Source organism: Rhipicephalus sanguineus, chromosome 7 (genome assembly GCF_013339695.2).
Source record: "Rhipicephalus sanguineus isolate Rsan-2018 chromosome 7, BIME_Rsan_1.4, whole genome shotgun sequence".
NCBI lineage: Eukaryota > Metazoa > Arthropoda > Arachnida > Ixodida > Ixodidae > Rhipicephalus > Rhipicephalus sanguineus.
The window spans coordinates 135,245,314-135,258,928 of record NC_051182.1 but is presented as its reverse complement, the minus strand read 5'-3'; the positions used below and the strand labels follow the sequence as shown (position 1 = coordinate 135,258,928).

Below are 13,615 nucleotides of genomic sequence, written 5' to 3'. Positions count from 1 at the left end.
GACGCAACGCAAGGCGAAGAGAACAAGAGGACGCTCTTTCCTGTCGTCTTGTTTTCTTCGCCTTTACGTTTTGCAAAGTGAGGGGACAAGCGAAATTTCTCCCACCGGCCCTGCTGACGGAGAACTCTCTTCACGCGGATGACAACGCATGTGCCAAGAACCATCAGGGTCCTTGTATCATGTAGACCGGCGCGCCAATTCACACACGTATATACATATCGTACATTGTCAAAGAAGACACCTTTCGACTCGTCCTGTTTGTCCGACATTTTCCGCGTGCATTCGTACACGGCTTCGGCGTCTTCCTAAACGAAGCGTCACGACTCAGTACGGCGGGATGACCCTCATCACAACACGAAATGTCCTATTTTTTTTTTTTCTGCCGTCTCTCATTTTCCTTTGGCGAATGCGCATTCACGAAGCGCAGGCAACCGTATCGAGCGGAAACTGCAACGTCTTCTTCTATTCCATTTCTCGGCTTCGTTTCTTCGATACTCTATCTTTACACACGTTGCAAACGATTACTGTTATCAGTTGACAGCGGCGTCAATCATCAAAATAATGTGTGTGTACGTATGTATTGTCGCGCCTAGTATGAGTTGTAACATGATGCCCGCGGTCAAAGTGGCGCCAACACTGCACGGTGGTGCCTACATAGAAAACAATCAGTGACGTAAACACTGTTTCGACTACTGGTATTGCCAAAACCAATTTAAGCTTACCATGGCCACCGTGTTTTGCAACCTATACATAGCTTGCACGTGACGTCATTGACGCACAACATGTCTCCAACATGGCGGATTTGATGACGTCAAGGCAGTATAATCACGCGGCGATTAACCTGCTTCCGTGTGCTAACGACGACGCTGGAATGTTATTGGGCATCTCTGCTTGAATAACGAGGGAAACAGAATGCGAGGTACTGATAACACAAACGTGACGTCACGGAGCTCACTTCCCGCCATGTTGGTGCTCCAACTTGAGAGAGAGAAATGTTTTAATGAAAAGCTGGAGACCTGGCTGTTTCAGTGAAGTCAGCGCAAGCCATCCATGTTGAGCGCCGCTGTACATTCATAGTTTTTTTTTTTTTTTTATGTGGTGTTGTACCAAAAATGCACCGCAAACTAACTGCAATATTTGCGCCGACAAACCTGGTTATAAACTCAGGAGCGGTTTGCCAAACTTTCTGTATGTTATCAGTTTTTGTAACCAAGTGGGGAAGAGGTGATGTATGGCGTATTCGAGCAATTGAACGCAACACGTGCACAGTACAGGCGAAAAAAAAAAAAAAAAACACTCGACAATAAAGCGTCGAAAAGATCGTCTGCTTGAAGCAGACGACGCGTCGGCAACTTCAAAATGTGCGCCCAACGAGCCCCGCTAAATATTATCGATTTCAATTATTTACACACGCGTAGCTTTTATATCACACAGTGCCGTTGTATGTAATTAAACGCCGATAAGGACGGCATTGAATGCGCCATTATGCCATTTACAGACGAAGACGTTAAAAGTAATAATGCCTGTTTAGAAGAGCAGACGATGCGTTGCAGACGCTACTTTCAGTAAATAAAACGTCAAAAAAATTTTTCATTTTATGTAGGATCATGCGTTTGGCCACTAAAATTTAAGATCGCCTACTCGGAGCCAACGAAACTCGTAGGCCAGTGAAATGTGAAAAAAAAAAAATGATAAAATTGTCTGCTTCGACGTGTCGCAGACGAAGAACTTGCACACAATAAAATGTAAAAGAAAAAAATTCTCCGAGTTCATCTGCTCTGAGGTAAAACTGATAAAAACGTCAAAGAAGTTCCGCAGCCGACGCAAACGTCCAAGAATTGTGTGAAAACTTCGTGTGATTGATCACAAAACGTCAAAAAGAAGACCATGTCCTCCGCGATGCGTTGCAGTCGAAACAAGGCGAAAGAAATTGATAGCGACAATGTGATGATGCCTTCGCACGGGCCGCTCTGAAAGTCGCCGACGGCTAGCAAGCCGCATGTACTAGAACTACGTTTTCCAGCAATCAAGTAAGCCGGCTCAGACACAACAACAAAGAATCACAAAAGATATCGAAATATAAACGTCGTTTCTTACTGACCCTCGTCCAACGAGAAGTCGCAGGGCGTCGAGGTGTCCGTAGTAAGCCGACCAAATAGTGGGCGTCATGCCGTCCTCGTCCGGAGCGTTGCAGTCCTTGCGAGTCGCCTCCCGCAGAAGATCCAGATATCCGTCGCGAGCGGCGCGGTGAAACCTGTCGCGATCCATGACTCCGCAAAACGCCGCACCGACTACTTACAGCAGTCTCACCACAAAACCACGATGAAGCTCGAAGAAGGTGATAGCCCCCCGCACATGACCGGTGTGAGCACGGCACAAGACTTCTTCAAACATGGGAGGATCCAAGAACGAAACACTCTCCGATGCAAACGACCGGGGACGAGCGCTTCAAATCCAGCAGCACGCGGTTAACACCGAGCAAAACAAAACACCGGATGCTGTGAGCGGTGGCGACGGACGGACGGACGAACGAACGACACACAATGCGTGCCCGGAGAACAACGTTTTCGCTCACTTTGAGGCAAGAAAGAAACAAAAAGAAAGGAACGCAAAACACGGTGGGACGGGCCCTGTCGGGGCAAAGCGACGGTTCGCGAGACTACGGTGCCGTGGCCTGGCCTCTGCAACCGCCGACTACGAACTCGCTCAACAGTTCACCACCACCGGACCACCGTTCCTTTCCAACTACTCCCGCACTCGTACATACAAACACACGCACGCACAACACAGGTGGTTGTTGATCCCTCCCCAGGTGCTCCTCTCTACGGGGAGCAAGTTCGAGCCCTCATCCTCCGCTTCCACGCTCTTCTTCACGCAAAACCGTGACGTCACATCACGTAGAAGCCAATAGGGAGGCCGGAAAGTTCGCGCATCCCAGCGGCGGAGCGCGCGCGGTCGTCTGTGCTTGTCGTTTCGGTTTTTGCTGTGTGGACTTTCGGTACTTTCGGTTGGTGGACGTTTCCCCGGCAACGCATGGAGGCCGTGACGTATCTTATGGCTCTTCGGTATACGTAAAAGCATAGCCTTTGAGACTCGCAACAGCTAGTCGGAGAAAATCGACGCTACTATGTGTGTAGAATGAGTTTGGACAATGCGTAGTCACAGTTATTTCTCGACGCATTGTGCGATCAATCACCGTTTGCTCAGCCCTAAAAGCAAAAGAATAGCATAAATCGAATTAACCGAAACGTCGCGTTTTGTAGCGCCATCTTTGCGTCGCCATTGAAAACGCGCCACGCAGTTCGCCGTCTCGAGCGTAGAGAGCGCGCGCGGCGTAGTCTGGATAAAATAGGCTTGGATGCAAGATTTCTGTAGCCACGAGTTGAAGATGGTGAAGTAACACAGTACTTCACCATCAATGTCCGTGCGACATTCTGTGGCCTCCGAGTTGGCACAATAGCCGAGCCAGGCAATTGCGGCAATATTGAATCTGGTATCATACGAGTTCTGTTTTGCAAGCTCTTCGCTACAGAAGTAACTGGATAGATTTCACATATCGCAGCATGTGCAGCAAGGAGATTAGAACGAGTTAATCAGCAAACCTTCGTTAATCAGTCAAATAGTCACTAGCATTTCTCGCAAACATAATGTGCATTTCTTAGACCAATCTTAGTACCAAAGTACAACTTTGATACGCGTCAACGGGGTGTTTCTGTGAATTCTGTCAACCGTAAAATAAAACGCCCTCAATAAGGCCAAACAGCAAGAGGCAGGCAGTTGTAATAAACAGTTCTTTTTTATTGTAGTCCCCCCCCCCCCTCACTCTCCAACGTCACTGGGATGGCACGCTTCCCCGGAGAGATGCTTTTCTTGAAAACAGTGGCCGAGTTCTCGTTGCCGAAACGAAAACCGCTCAATAAATAAGAAAATATTACACTCCTGTGGATGATACTGATGATGCAGGTTAGCCCTGAAAAGAACAAAGAAAGATGGGTTATGAACCAGTTGCAATGTACGGGGTTGACCACATGTGAGGTGAACAGCTCATCGGTATTCAAGCCGGTAAAACTAGAACGTTTATTAAGGCCTTAGACACCCAATCAAACGGGAAAACTGACCGTCAGCAGCGTCAACACGAGTAATGCTACAAATCATCACGTGATGACGTCACTGTATGACGTCATCATGACGCCACAGATATCAAAATTTTGTGGCGGCGTCGTGATGGCATAGGCATACGAGACGCCATTATGACTTAGAAGAACACAGTGTTGGGCGAGTTAGTAATCGATCGTGGAGGGCATTTCGCGCAAAAAGCCAGGGACAAGAAAGGCATGTCGAGAAGTGTCATCATTTACTACATGAAATCTAGTGTGGTCAAGGCTCAAAGACAGGACCATGCGAGAGATTGTTGAGGCTTTTTTTCATTCTTAAGTCCGATGACGGGTGTGGCAAAGCCGTCGGTGAGCTTGCATAAAATTGAAACTGATTATCTAACCATCAGCCTTTAATCTTAACCTCGCGTCTTTGCACTACATATACTATATGTCTTTCCGACAAGAAAATTTCTAGTTGATAGTCTGCGCTTCTCTAGTGTTTTCGTTCATTCTTGTCCCTGGTTTTTTGCATAAAATGCCCTTCACAAGCCACTATGACGTCAAATATCGCCAACTTTTGAGACATCATGATGACGTCACCATATGACACCATTACGACGTGACAGATTGCCAAGTTTTGTACCGTCGTTGTGACGTCACACAATGAGACATCGCATGTCATCACATAACGTCGTCACTTGGTCAAAGGTGCACCGACCATGGAGGCAGTGCAAAATTATGTGAAGTGCAGAAAGACTGCAACGCCTCTGATCCTGGAGGCGATGCAAATCCACGATAGGTGCAACAAACTTTCAGAGGGGGGTGGGGGAGGATTGATACATCGACCGAGAAGAAGAAGATGGCCTTTGCCTTTGAGAAGTCGTCTTAGGCAAATGCCCCGCGAGTTTTTTTCTACTTCACAGGAGAAATGTCCGTTATATGACATTTGATCACGGTTTCAATAAACAAAATAACAATTTTACGAATTATGTATCCAACATTAGCGTTTACGAGATCTTGAATACGAACGAGGTGTTAACCTTAGATGCAGACAAGCCTTTACATGTCATACAGGAAATATATTATTTATCCTTTCTTTTTATATTCTAAAGCTTGCCCTGTGGCGTAACACACTCAAACATCTGGGTAACGAAGACGGATATAACGAATTATTGGTTATAAGGACGTAAATGAAGAACAGCCTTGTCATATATACAGTGTTACCAATATACGCTTAAACGAATTCTCGGATATAACGAAGTTATTTTCGTGTCAGATGCGACTTCGTTGTTACATGCAAGTTCTTTCCGTAAAGCCACACATACACATATTCTCAGTTTTCCTTGTCTGTCAGTTTCTGCACAATATTGACAGGCACTCTTTTTTTTCTTTTTTCGGTGACTCTGTTACACAGAAACATGGTGTAATTAATATTTAAGGGCGCACTCCCGCTTACCAGCACATTTTCTGGGCTCTTGAGGGCTTGGCCTTTCATGTGACACAAGAAAATGACAAGTGAAAATTTTCGTGCCAGTACCTCTCAAGCAACTACATTTGACAAGAGGCATCGGTTAAAGGGAAGGTAGGTAGTGAAATATTACTAACCGTATGTTTGTACAAACCGTGACGGCATTGTGAAGTTACATGATCATGGCTAATACTTGTCAGTGAGCTGCCTTTGCCGACGATGTGTTGGGTGTTCTCGACATCTTGCTCAGCTGAAAGAGAAATCAACAGTAGATCAACGCTGACCAAAGCTGCTCACTATCGAGGTAACTGAAGGCAATTAGAGGTAATTAAATGTAATGGAAACCACTCAGGCACTCGGCACATGTAATGTTGGCTGTCAGGGTAACTGAAGGTAGTAAGAGGTGATACCGATGCAGTACTAACTTTGTGTTTACCGCTTCATCTCGCATGTACCGTCACAAATATTTTTGCAGGGGTCCCTCTTATTTGGACCCACCTGAGCTGTCATTTTAAATGTTTGAAGTCCGAAAGTATAACAGCGTTTTTAGAGTTGCTAAAATTTAAGTTGCTCTTCTGAAATGCGACAAATTTCATTTAAATAAATATTAAATAAAGCCCAAGCCTGGAGCTTCCCCTATGCTTGAAACCTTAAAAATGCATCCGGCATCTCGTCCCAAAATGTCTGGACAAGTATTGTCAATGTCCGAAGCAACAAACGAAGCGAGGATGACTTTGTGCCTTAAATGCAGACCCCCCCCGCATACCTTCTTGGCAGGGCCAGCAGTTTTTGACGGCCCGGAACTGCTGACCTTGGAAGGCGCTTCCTGCCCATTGGTCATTGTGCCAGTGTCCGAACCACTGCCATCACTGGCCGTCGAGTCATTGCGCGAACGCACCCGCCTCTTCTGCTGTCGCCCTTTCGTGCCGGCAGGTGGTGACTGCATCAACGTATCTGCGAGACGCCAAGGTCGTGGGTTTGTCACTTACGCCAAGTTTATACGAACGCTGTTGGACTTCTCCTGATGTAACCGTGTTTATGCATCCATTAAAGGGACCGACAACCAACTTTTGTGGTACCCGTTTTCTTGAGTGCAATGGGAAGCTTACCGGTCAGAGCTTCTAATCACGGAGTGGTAACGCGGACAACGCCGTAAAACATTTGTAATCAGAGTTTTTCGATCTGCAGCGATTATGCAGTCCTAATATCACATGCTGCAAACAGTGAGAGGTGAGCGCGATAGCGATTATACGCCAGCAGTGGTGACAAATTATGCCCTAAGTATGAAAAGGCAATGTCACGTTTGCAAAGCCTGCGGTGCCGCGACTACTGCTTTCTAGCCTATTAAATTATTTTACAATAGTTATAGCGTTTTTCTGGGGCTTCTTCTAGAATTACTTTGGCCGTACACAGGTCGCTTTATCACATTTTAGTCAAGCCAAGCCAAGCTAAGCCTTCGAAAACGAAACAAGTGGTAGGATACACCAGCAGTGCTGTTCATGAAGTGGTAGCAATCCTCCACAGAACAGTAAGTCGATGGCATTTTGCGAGCAGCAACGCAAACTCGCGTGCTACTCTTCAAAAGTCCGATACGACGAGAGCAGACGAGAGTCGAGCTACGCGGGAAACGCCGCCGGACGCCGCGCGCATGCGCCGCAGCCTCCGTTTCACTGGAAGCCACGAAAGCAGCGCCGCATCTCATGCTTTACTTCTTTTACCTTAGAAACAAACGGGAATTGACAATAACATACATATTCAAATTTTCAGCCCTCGTTCTGGTGCGTCTAAAAGCATTAGACTACGTACAACAAAGTGCTTAAGACTGCATACGTCTGGTTCATGGCGCTCGCGCTAGGCTGCGCGACATACCGGTTTTTGTTACTTTTAAACGCGATTTAAAAATATAAATCCTACTCAGATCGCGAAAAGTATTCTGGAATCTGTCACTATAATTCACGGCCTCTTCATTTCCACCAGGATCTAATCACCCATTCTGGCCAGTTGTCGGTCCCTTTAATATTTTTAAGTATAAGACATTGAAGTACCTCTTTTGTTCTTACTCTAATAATCAAGCTGCCTCTACAATCATAGTATAATGTAATCTTCTAGTATGTTCATGAAATGACGTGTATGCATTATGCCGTTTTATCCGGTATGTATATAGAGTTCAACCTGGATATATCAATAATGAAGGGGATCCCAAAAAAGTTCTATACTATATAGGTAATTCCATACATGAAACATATTTTACGTCAACAATATATTCAAAGGAATCTCTCAATTGTTTCTGAAGAATTCACATTCACACATTCTAAAGAATAAAGTTTTCTGACTATGTTGAAAAACACGAGCCAAATACAGCGCTGTTCTTCGTGCAACATGCTCTCCTACGGCCGTTCAAAAGTCGAAACATACAGCTACCCACGTGTGACACCATAGCAGAACGTTTGCAATTCAATGTACTGATTGTGCAAACTAAGGTCATCAAATGTGGCTGCGCTCCTTTTTTTGTTCAATTTTAGCTCGGAAAATGTTTTTACAGCTTCGTAGTGGTACACTCAAACCTCCATATAACGAACACGGATATAACGAATTATCGGTTACAACGAAGTAAATGGAGAATAGTCTTGTCATATATACAATGTTAAAAATGTGCGTTTATAACGAATTTTCAGATATAATGAACTTATTTTCATGTCAGATGCGACTTTGTTATAACGAGGTTTGAGTGTAGTAGTCGTCACGCCGGTCATGTGACCAGAGGGGGGGGGGGGGTAAATAAACAAATAAATAAAATAAAATGACGATTACGATGATGATGTTAAATGATGATGGTGCTCAAACACATACACTCACATGCTTGCAGCTTCCCTGTCCAACGATTCTCACGGTGTGGAACTGGATGCAATTTTTTTTTCTAAATGCTGACCCACACACTGCTTTTGAGCTTTAATGCACCTAATGTACTTCCCATAGAAAGCTCTACATTAAAATAAGCGCAAAGAAGAAAGACCTTACCTTGGGCCTCCTGACGCGAGAGGCGGAATGACTTTGAAAGAAACTGCTGCTTGGCATCCCAGAGCATCTGCTGCCTCTGCACCACATCTGGATACCTGTATGCACAAGGAAACAAAAAGACTGCAATTAGTCATTTGTTAATTACCAGGGAGAGAGAGAAGTTGACGACACAATGCGGATGCTACAAAAACGACCAATCGTTCAGATAAAACATAAAACATCCTCACAGATATCTTTCTACCTGCAATGCAATATATAGTTCTGAGCAGTAGTCACAAAATAAAATTCATTAATTAAAACAACTAAACCTGACAGACCATGATATAATCACGAATGACATGGTAGTTGACGACTCTAGATTAATTTATGCCACCTGTTCCTCCATAATGTGCACCTAAATCTAGACGGACATTTTTGTGTTTCCACACGCTGAAGCATGATCGTGATCAAACCTGCGGCCTTGTGTTTAGCAGCAAACTGCGTCAGCTGCTAAGCCAATGTGACAGATTCCTTCAATTCAGAGCACGGAGCAAGAAATATTTGGGAAGTGAAAATTCCCGTAAGAACAGGTGTCCGCGAGTGTCCAGATAACGTCACAAAAATGTAGCATGTGCTGACGGAGACACTTCAATTGGCGGCGCCTTGCAGTACAGAGCCGCACGCAACCATGATGCAGGAAAACAAAAACAAAAAAGAGTGCCCGTTTTGGCAGCGTTGGCGAGCAGACGACAGCAGCGCTCCCGTAAGCGGACAAGTAATCTCTTTCTTTTTTTGTTGCGTCAGTTTCTGCGAGCTTACACAAGGAGTCCGCGACGACGGAGCAAAAAACGAGCGCGGCCGAACACACTCCGCGTCCACACTCCGTGTGACTGCGGCGGAACGGGAGCAACACACGGCGGCAATTTCCTTGTCCATCACCAGATGCCACAAGCATGATGTGGCTCTCCGGGAGCGTGACATTATCTGGTCGCCTAAAATAGCGGAGTTGCACCTCCTAAATGTTTCTTGCTCCTTGATTCAGAGCAAACTAACGCGTTAACATGGTTTCAGCTTCGGCTCTTACTATCCACAGTTCTGGTGACATCGCTACAGTTATTGCTTTTATGCTTAGGTTAGGGCCAGCGTCCATTATAGCGACAAGATTCAAAACGATACGACACAATCTTCTCGAATAATCGCAACCACGGAATGTTCCACATAAAATTTCACCCAGGGATGGCAACCTTACTGCTAAACAGTAATTAGGTTACATTACTAATTACTTTTCTAAAATTTTTATCAATGTAATTAAATTACTTCAACAAAAGTTATTCATGCACAACTCGTGTACACTTTATTTACAGCACATATTACACTGAAATCTCAGAGATATTTGTTCAGCTTGCTAATAATAACTGTTCGGGTTTAAGATCCCAAAACCACAATTTGATTATGAGAGATGCTGTAGTGGAAGGCTCCGGAAATTTTGACCATCTGGTGTTCTTTAATGTGCACCTAAATTTAAGTACCCGGGCCTCAATTGTTCAGCTTCCTGTGCTTGAGGTTTGGAACTCCTCACAAGTCTTATTAGCTTACGAACCTTATTAGCTTGGACGAATTTGTTATTGCTTAGAAACTGCGCTATGTCATTCATTTTCCACTTAACTGTACCAATATTTATGGTATTCTTTTGTACAAATTTTATAGAGCAATGTATGGGTGAAAAGGCCTCAGTCAGGAAGACAATGTTCTGCCTTTAGCCTTGCCATCCAAGATTCACTCTGTGTCTGACACATTTCCAAATAAATAAATAAATAAATAAATAAATACTAAATAACATAAAACTCAGATGAACTTGTCTTTGTTCTCTCCTTTCTGGTCAGTTTTTTATGCCTTAAGGGGGGACGTGGGTCCTAAAATTTTTTCTTTATTTTTAGGTCAATATGAACCAAACTTCACTGTCTTGACCAGTTTTTTATGCTGATTTCAAATCTGTACTTAGTTTTTTAATAGCTGCGCTAGTTCAAAAGATCTCGACGTTCGAAAAAATAATTAGTGCCTGCTTCTTACGGGGCTTTTAGGCAATTTCGACCTACTAAAACCAATATGTAAGTGCATGGGCCCAATGCCCAGATGATGCTGTAGGGGGTGATGCTATTTTTATTCCCTTGAGAGCACTGTGAAGGTCAGAAAACAGATGAACATTCACTGGTGGTTATTTTTTCTGATTCACTCTCATTAGTATCTTTAATTAAAATTTGTAAAATGGTGCTAGAGTAATGCAAATAGCATCACCCCCCAGATCGTTTCAATACGAGTAAAATGATACCAAATTTGTGATTTTTACTCAGCAACAACATGGAAAAAAACCCCGTAAGGCTGAGTGCGTTGAGCAAAAATATCAAACTGAGAAAAACACATTTGAAGTTTCAGACAACTGTAACTTTTGTGGAAGTGCAGCCACAGCACTAGTGGTTATATCATTTGATAGGTTTCTTCTTCACGAGAACAGCCATACCAAATATGTGACCATGACCTGCCAATGTACTGGCAAAATCTTCTTATAAAGCCACATAGTGCACCCAGTACCAGAGTGATAAACTCCACCTTTAGCAATTCATAGGCCTGTACCAATTCCTTGCAAGCTAAAGAAATACAAAATTTGTCTATGAATGTGGCTTTGCAACAGGCAAATAAAATAGACAGAGAGATTGTCTAAAAAGCACGTGGGTTATTTATTAAACCAAAAATCAGTTATTATTGTCCAGCAATAGCACTTGGCTCAACAGCAGGCAAGGGCTGTACTCGGGGTCCCCTGCTGGTTTGTGTAATTTTGAAAGTCTGTGCTTGGTGTCACTACTGTATAAGTGCTCCTTTTGCAGCTTCCAATGTCAGTTTTTAACCTTCTCAAGGCTGTGGAGCGCAAATCAATTTCCCAAAGTCTAACACAGCGTATCTGCAATTTCGGTGTTGCTCTGTCAGGTCGTGGTTGAAGCGACTACCGTTGCACCCTTGTCGACAGTATTTGTGGCCCTAATTTAATTCATTTCACTTCAAATTACATTAATTATCTTTAGCACCACTATCACCAGCTACCTTCTACGAGAAACGCTTCTCGCGCGAGTCGCACCTATGATAATGAAGCACAGGCTTTGAAAGCAGCCTGTGCTTCATTGCATTGAAAAAGGTCACTGCTTGAGCCGAACTCGGAACGAAGCACAAGCCCAAAGAACGTTTTTATCACGGATAAGTGCACGCGGATAAATTCTGTGCCATTTTCCTTGCCGCCGTTCACCAACATCCAACGGCTTGAACTTCCGCTGCTTCATTGCGCGCTGCGATGCCAAGCACTCCTCCCGTCGCCGTATTTCCCGCGCACTCGGCAGTCCCGCATAGTATGCCATACGAACGCGGTTTCGAATGCCACTGAAGCGTTGCCTAATGATCCGATGGCTCCAGCTAGACCAAGGGGAACCGGGCGGTTCTCGTAGACTCGACGCTCCGGTAGCGACAAGTAGTTTCGGCATCGCGCCCTCGTACGCTTGGTGTGTCTTCTTTACACGAGAATCTCCGGATGTGCCAGCACAAAATAAGGTAACTGTGTGTCGGCGGGCCGCACGAACGCGAGCGTAAGCAGAGGAAGATGACACTTGTAACAACACACGAGCACACGACACCGGCAACACGGCAGCCGTGAGCGCAGAACAAAAATACAAAAACAAAATGGCCGCCTCGGGTTGCGCCAGCCAATGGGAGGCGCGAAAGAAGGGGCTCGCCTCGCGCGCGCGCGCTCTGGCCAATGAGCGTTCTACAACCACCCTTCGGAAAAGCGCCGATAGCGGCATAGAGCACGGCCACCTGGATCGGGGCGCGCGGCGGTGTTGCCTCGGCCGTCCCATTCGGCGCGCGCCCCTTTGAAAAAATGTAATTGAGGTAGTTCAGCCGCGCGCCGCGACGCGGCGCTCTTCTCCTACCCCCTTGCGGATGATGCCGCGCTCGCCGCGCCGTAGACAGCCGCAGATGTGTTTGAAAAAATGCACACTGGACATTGTGCACGTGGTGACTGAATCAAGGTACGCTGTTATGTATTGTTAATCGGGCTTTACACAGTGAGTGTTGTTCTCTGTAGCATATTACCGTCGAGATAGAGCCAAGCAGCGTGCTTAGGCGACTTCGTATGGCGCGGCGCGTTCATATCCCATGACCACGGCCGCTACATAAGTGCCATATGACACATGTATTGTGCTGAGTACGTGATTTGCCGTGCTTCTCATTCTTTCTTTTGGCGCTCGTTTCTCCCACGGCCGCCTGGACCGGAGCGCGCCATGCTTCTTTCTAAAGGAAATACATTTCGTCGTCGTCTGCACTGCATAGCTATCTTCTGCGGTCGAGCGCTGTCTTAAGAGCATCACGTTGCTGGAAAACTAAATTGCGGTAATGATAATGCTGTAGACGTTTTCACCTAGCCGATGGTAGGCAACATTTTGGTGGGCACGTCTTTTTGCATTCTGAAGTTCCCACGATACGACAGTGATGTGAATGAGACGTTCTTATTTAAGCGCAGGCCGCATGTAGGCGAATTTGAACGCGGAAAGCGATGAGCGCGCGCTTGTCGCCTGCGAATTAGCTAAGGGTCGGTCGCGCAATGGCCACTTTCGTTTTGGTATCGCTTGTCGTTTTTAGCGCGACAGCATGGAAGAACCCCGTTTCGCAGTAATTCCGGTGTCGGCGGCGGTTGTGTGTGTGTACGTTCGTGTGCGTCTGTGTATGCGCGCAGATATCGCTGTCGCATTTAACTCTTAAAGGCGAAGCTTAAGGGTCCCCAGTTTCCACCTCCATTATTGCGTGCATGCGGTTTGCCCTTTAAGATTCGAACTAATCTACCGGTTCGTTGGCTGAGCGGCTGCTGATAAGGCTTTCTGCGTCTAGCATATATGTTTTCATATGCATTTTCACATTGTCATACCACGTTGACTTCAGGCAAGTAATTTGTTTTTTTAGTCTGCGTGGGATTCCGTGTGTAATTTACCGTGTTTTTCAGAAACGTGCCGTA

At 45.4% G+C, this 13,615-nt stretch overlaps 2 protein-coding genes across 5 annotated transcripts in view; both read right to left on the bottom strand.

Moving 5' to 3' along the window:
- The window catches only part of LOC119400023 (Usher syndrome type-1G protein homolog), a 114,779-nt gene extending 112,091 nt beyond the window's left edge, over positions 1–2,688 (bottom strand). The window contains exon 1 of the mRNA XM_049417943.1: positions 2,102–2,688. Coding sequence (XP_049273900.1) covers positions 2,102–2,268 — 167 coding nt within the window. The 5' untranslated portion in view covers positions 2,269–2,688. The remainder of the gene's footprint in view (positions 1–2,101) is intronic.
- A 1,125-nt stretch (positions 2,689–3,813) lies between these two features.
- The window catches only part of LOC119400021 (DNA-directed RNA polymerase III subunit RPC5), an 87,391-nt gene continuing 77,589 nt past the window's right edge, over positions 3,814–13,615 (bottom strand). Inside the window, exons 13-16 of one of the 4 annotated variants that reach the window (XM_037666931.2) lie at positions 8,584–8,678; positions 6,332–6,519; positions 5,703–5,815; positions 3,814–3,970 (exon numbers count right to left, since the gene is read on the bottom strand). In XM_037666931.2, coding sequence (XP_037522859.1) covers positions 5,762–5,815; positions 6,332–6,519; positions 8,584–8,678 — 337 coding nt within the window. In that variant the 3' untranslated portion in view covers positions 3,814–3,970; positions 5,703–5,761. The remainder of the gene's footprint in view (positions 3,971–5,702; positions 5,816–6,331; positions 6,520–8,583; positions 8,679–13,615) is intronic. The other 3 variants (XM_049417941.1, XM_049417940.1, XM_049417939.1) reach the window with 3 other exon arrangements.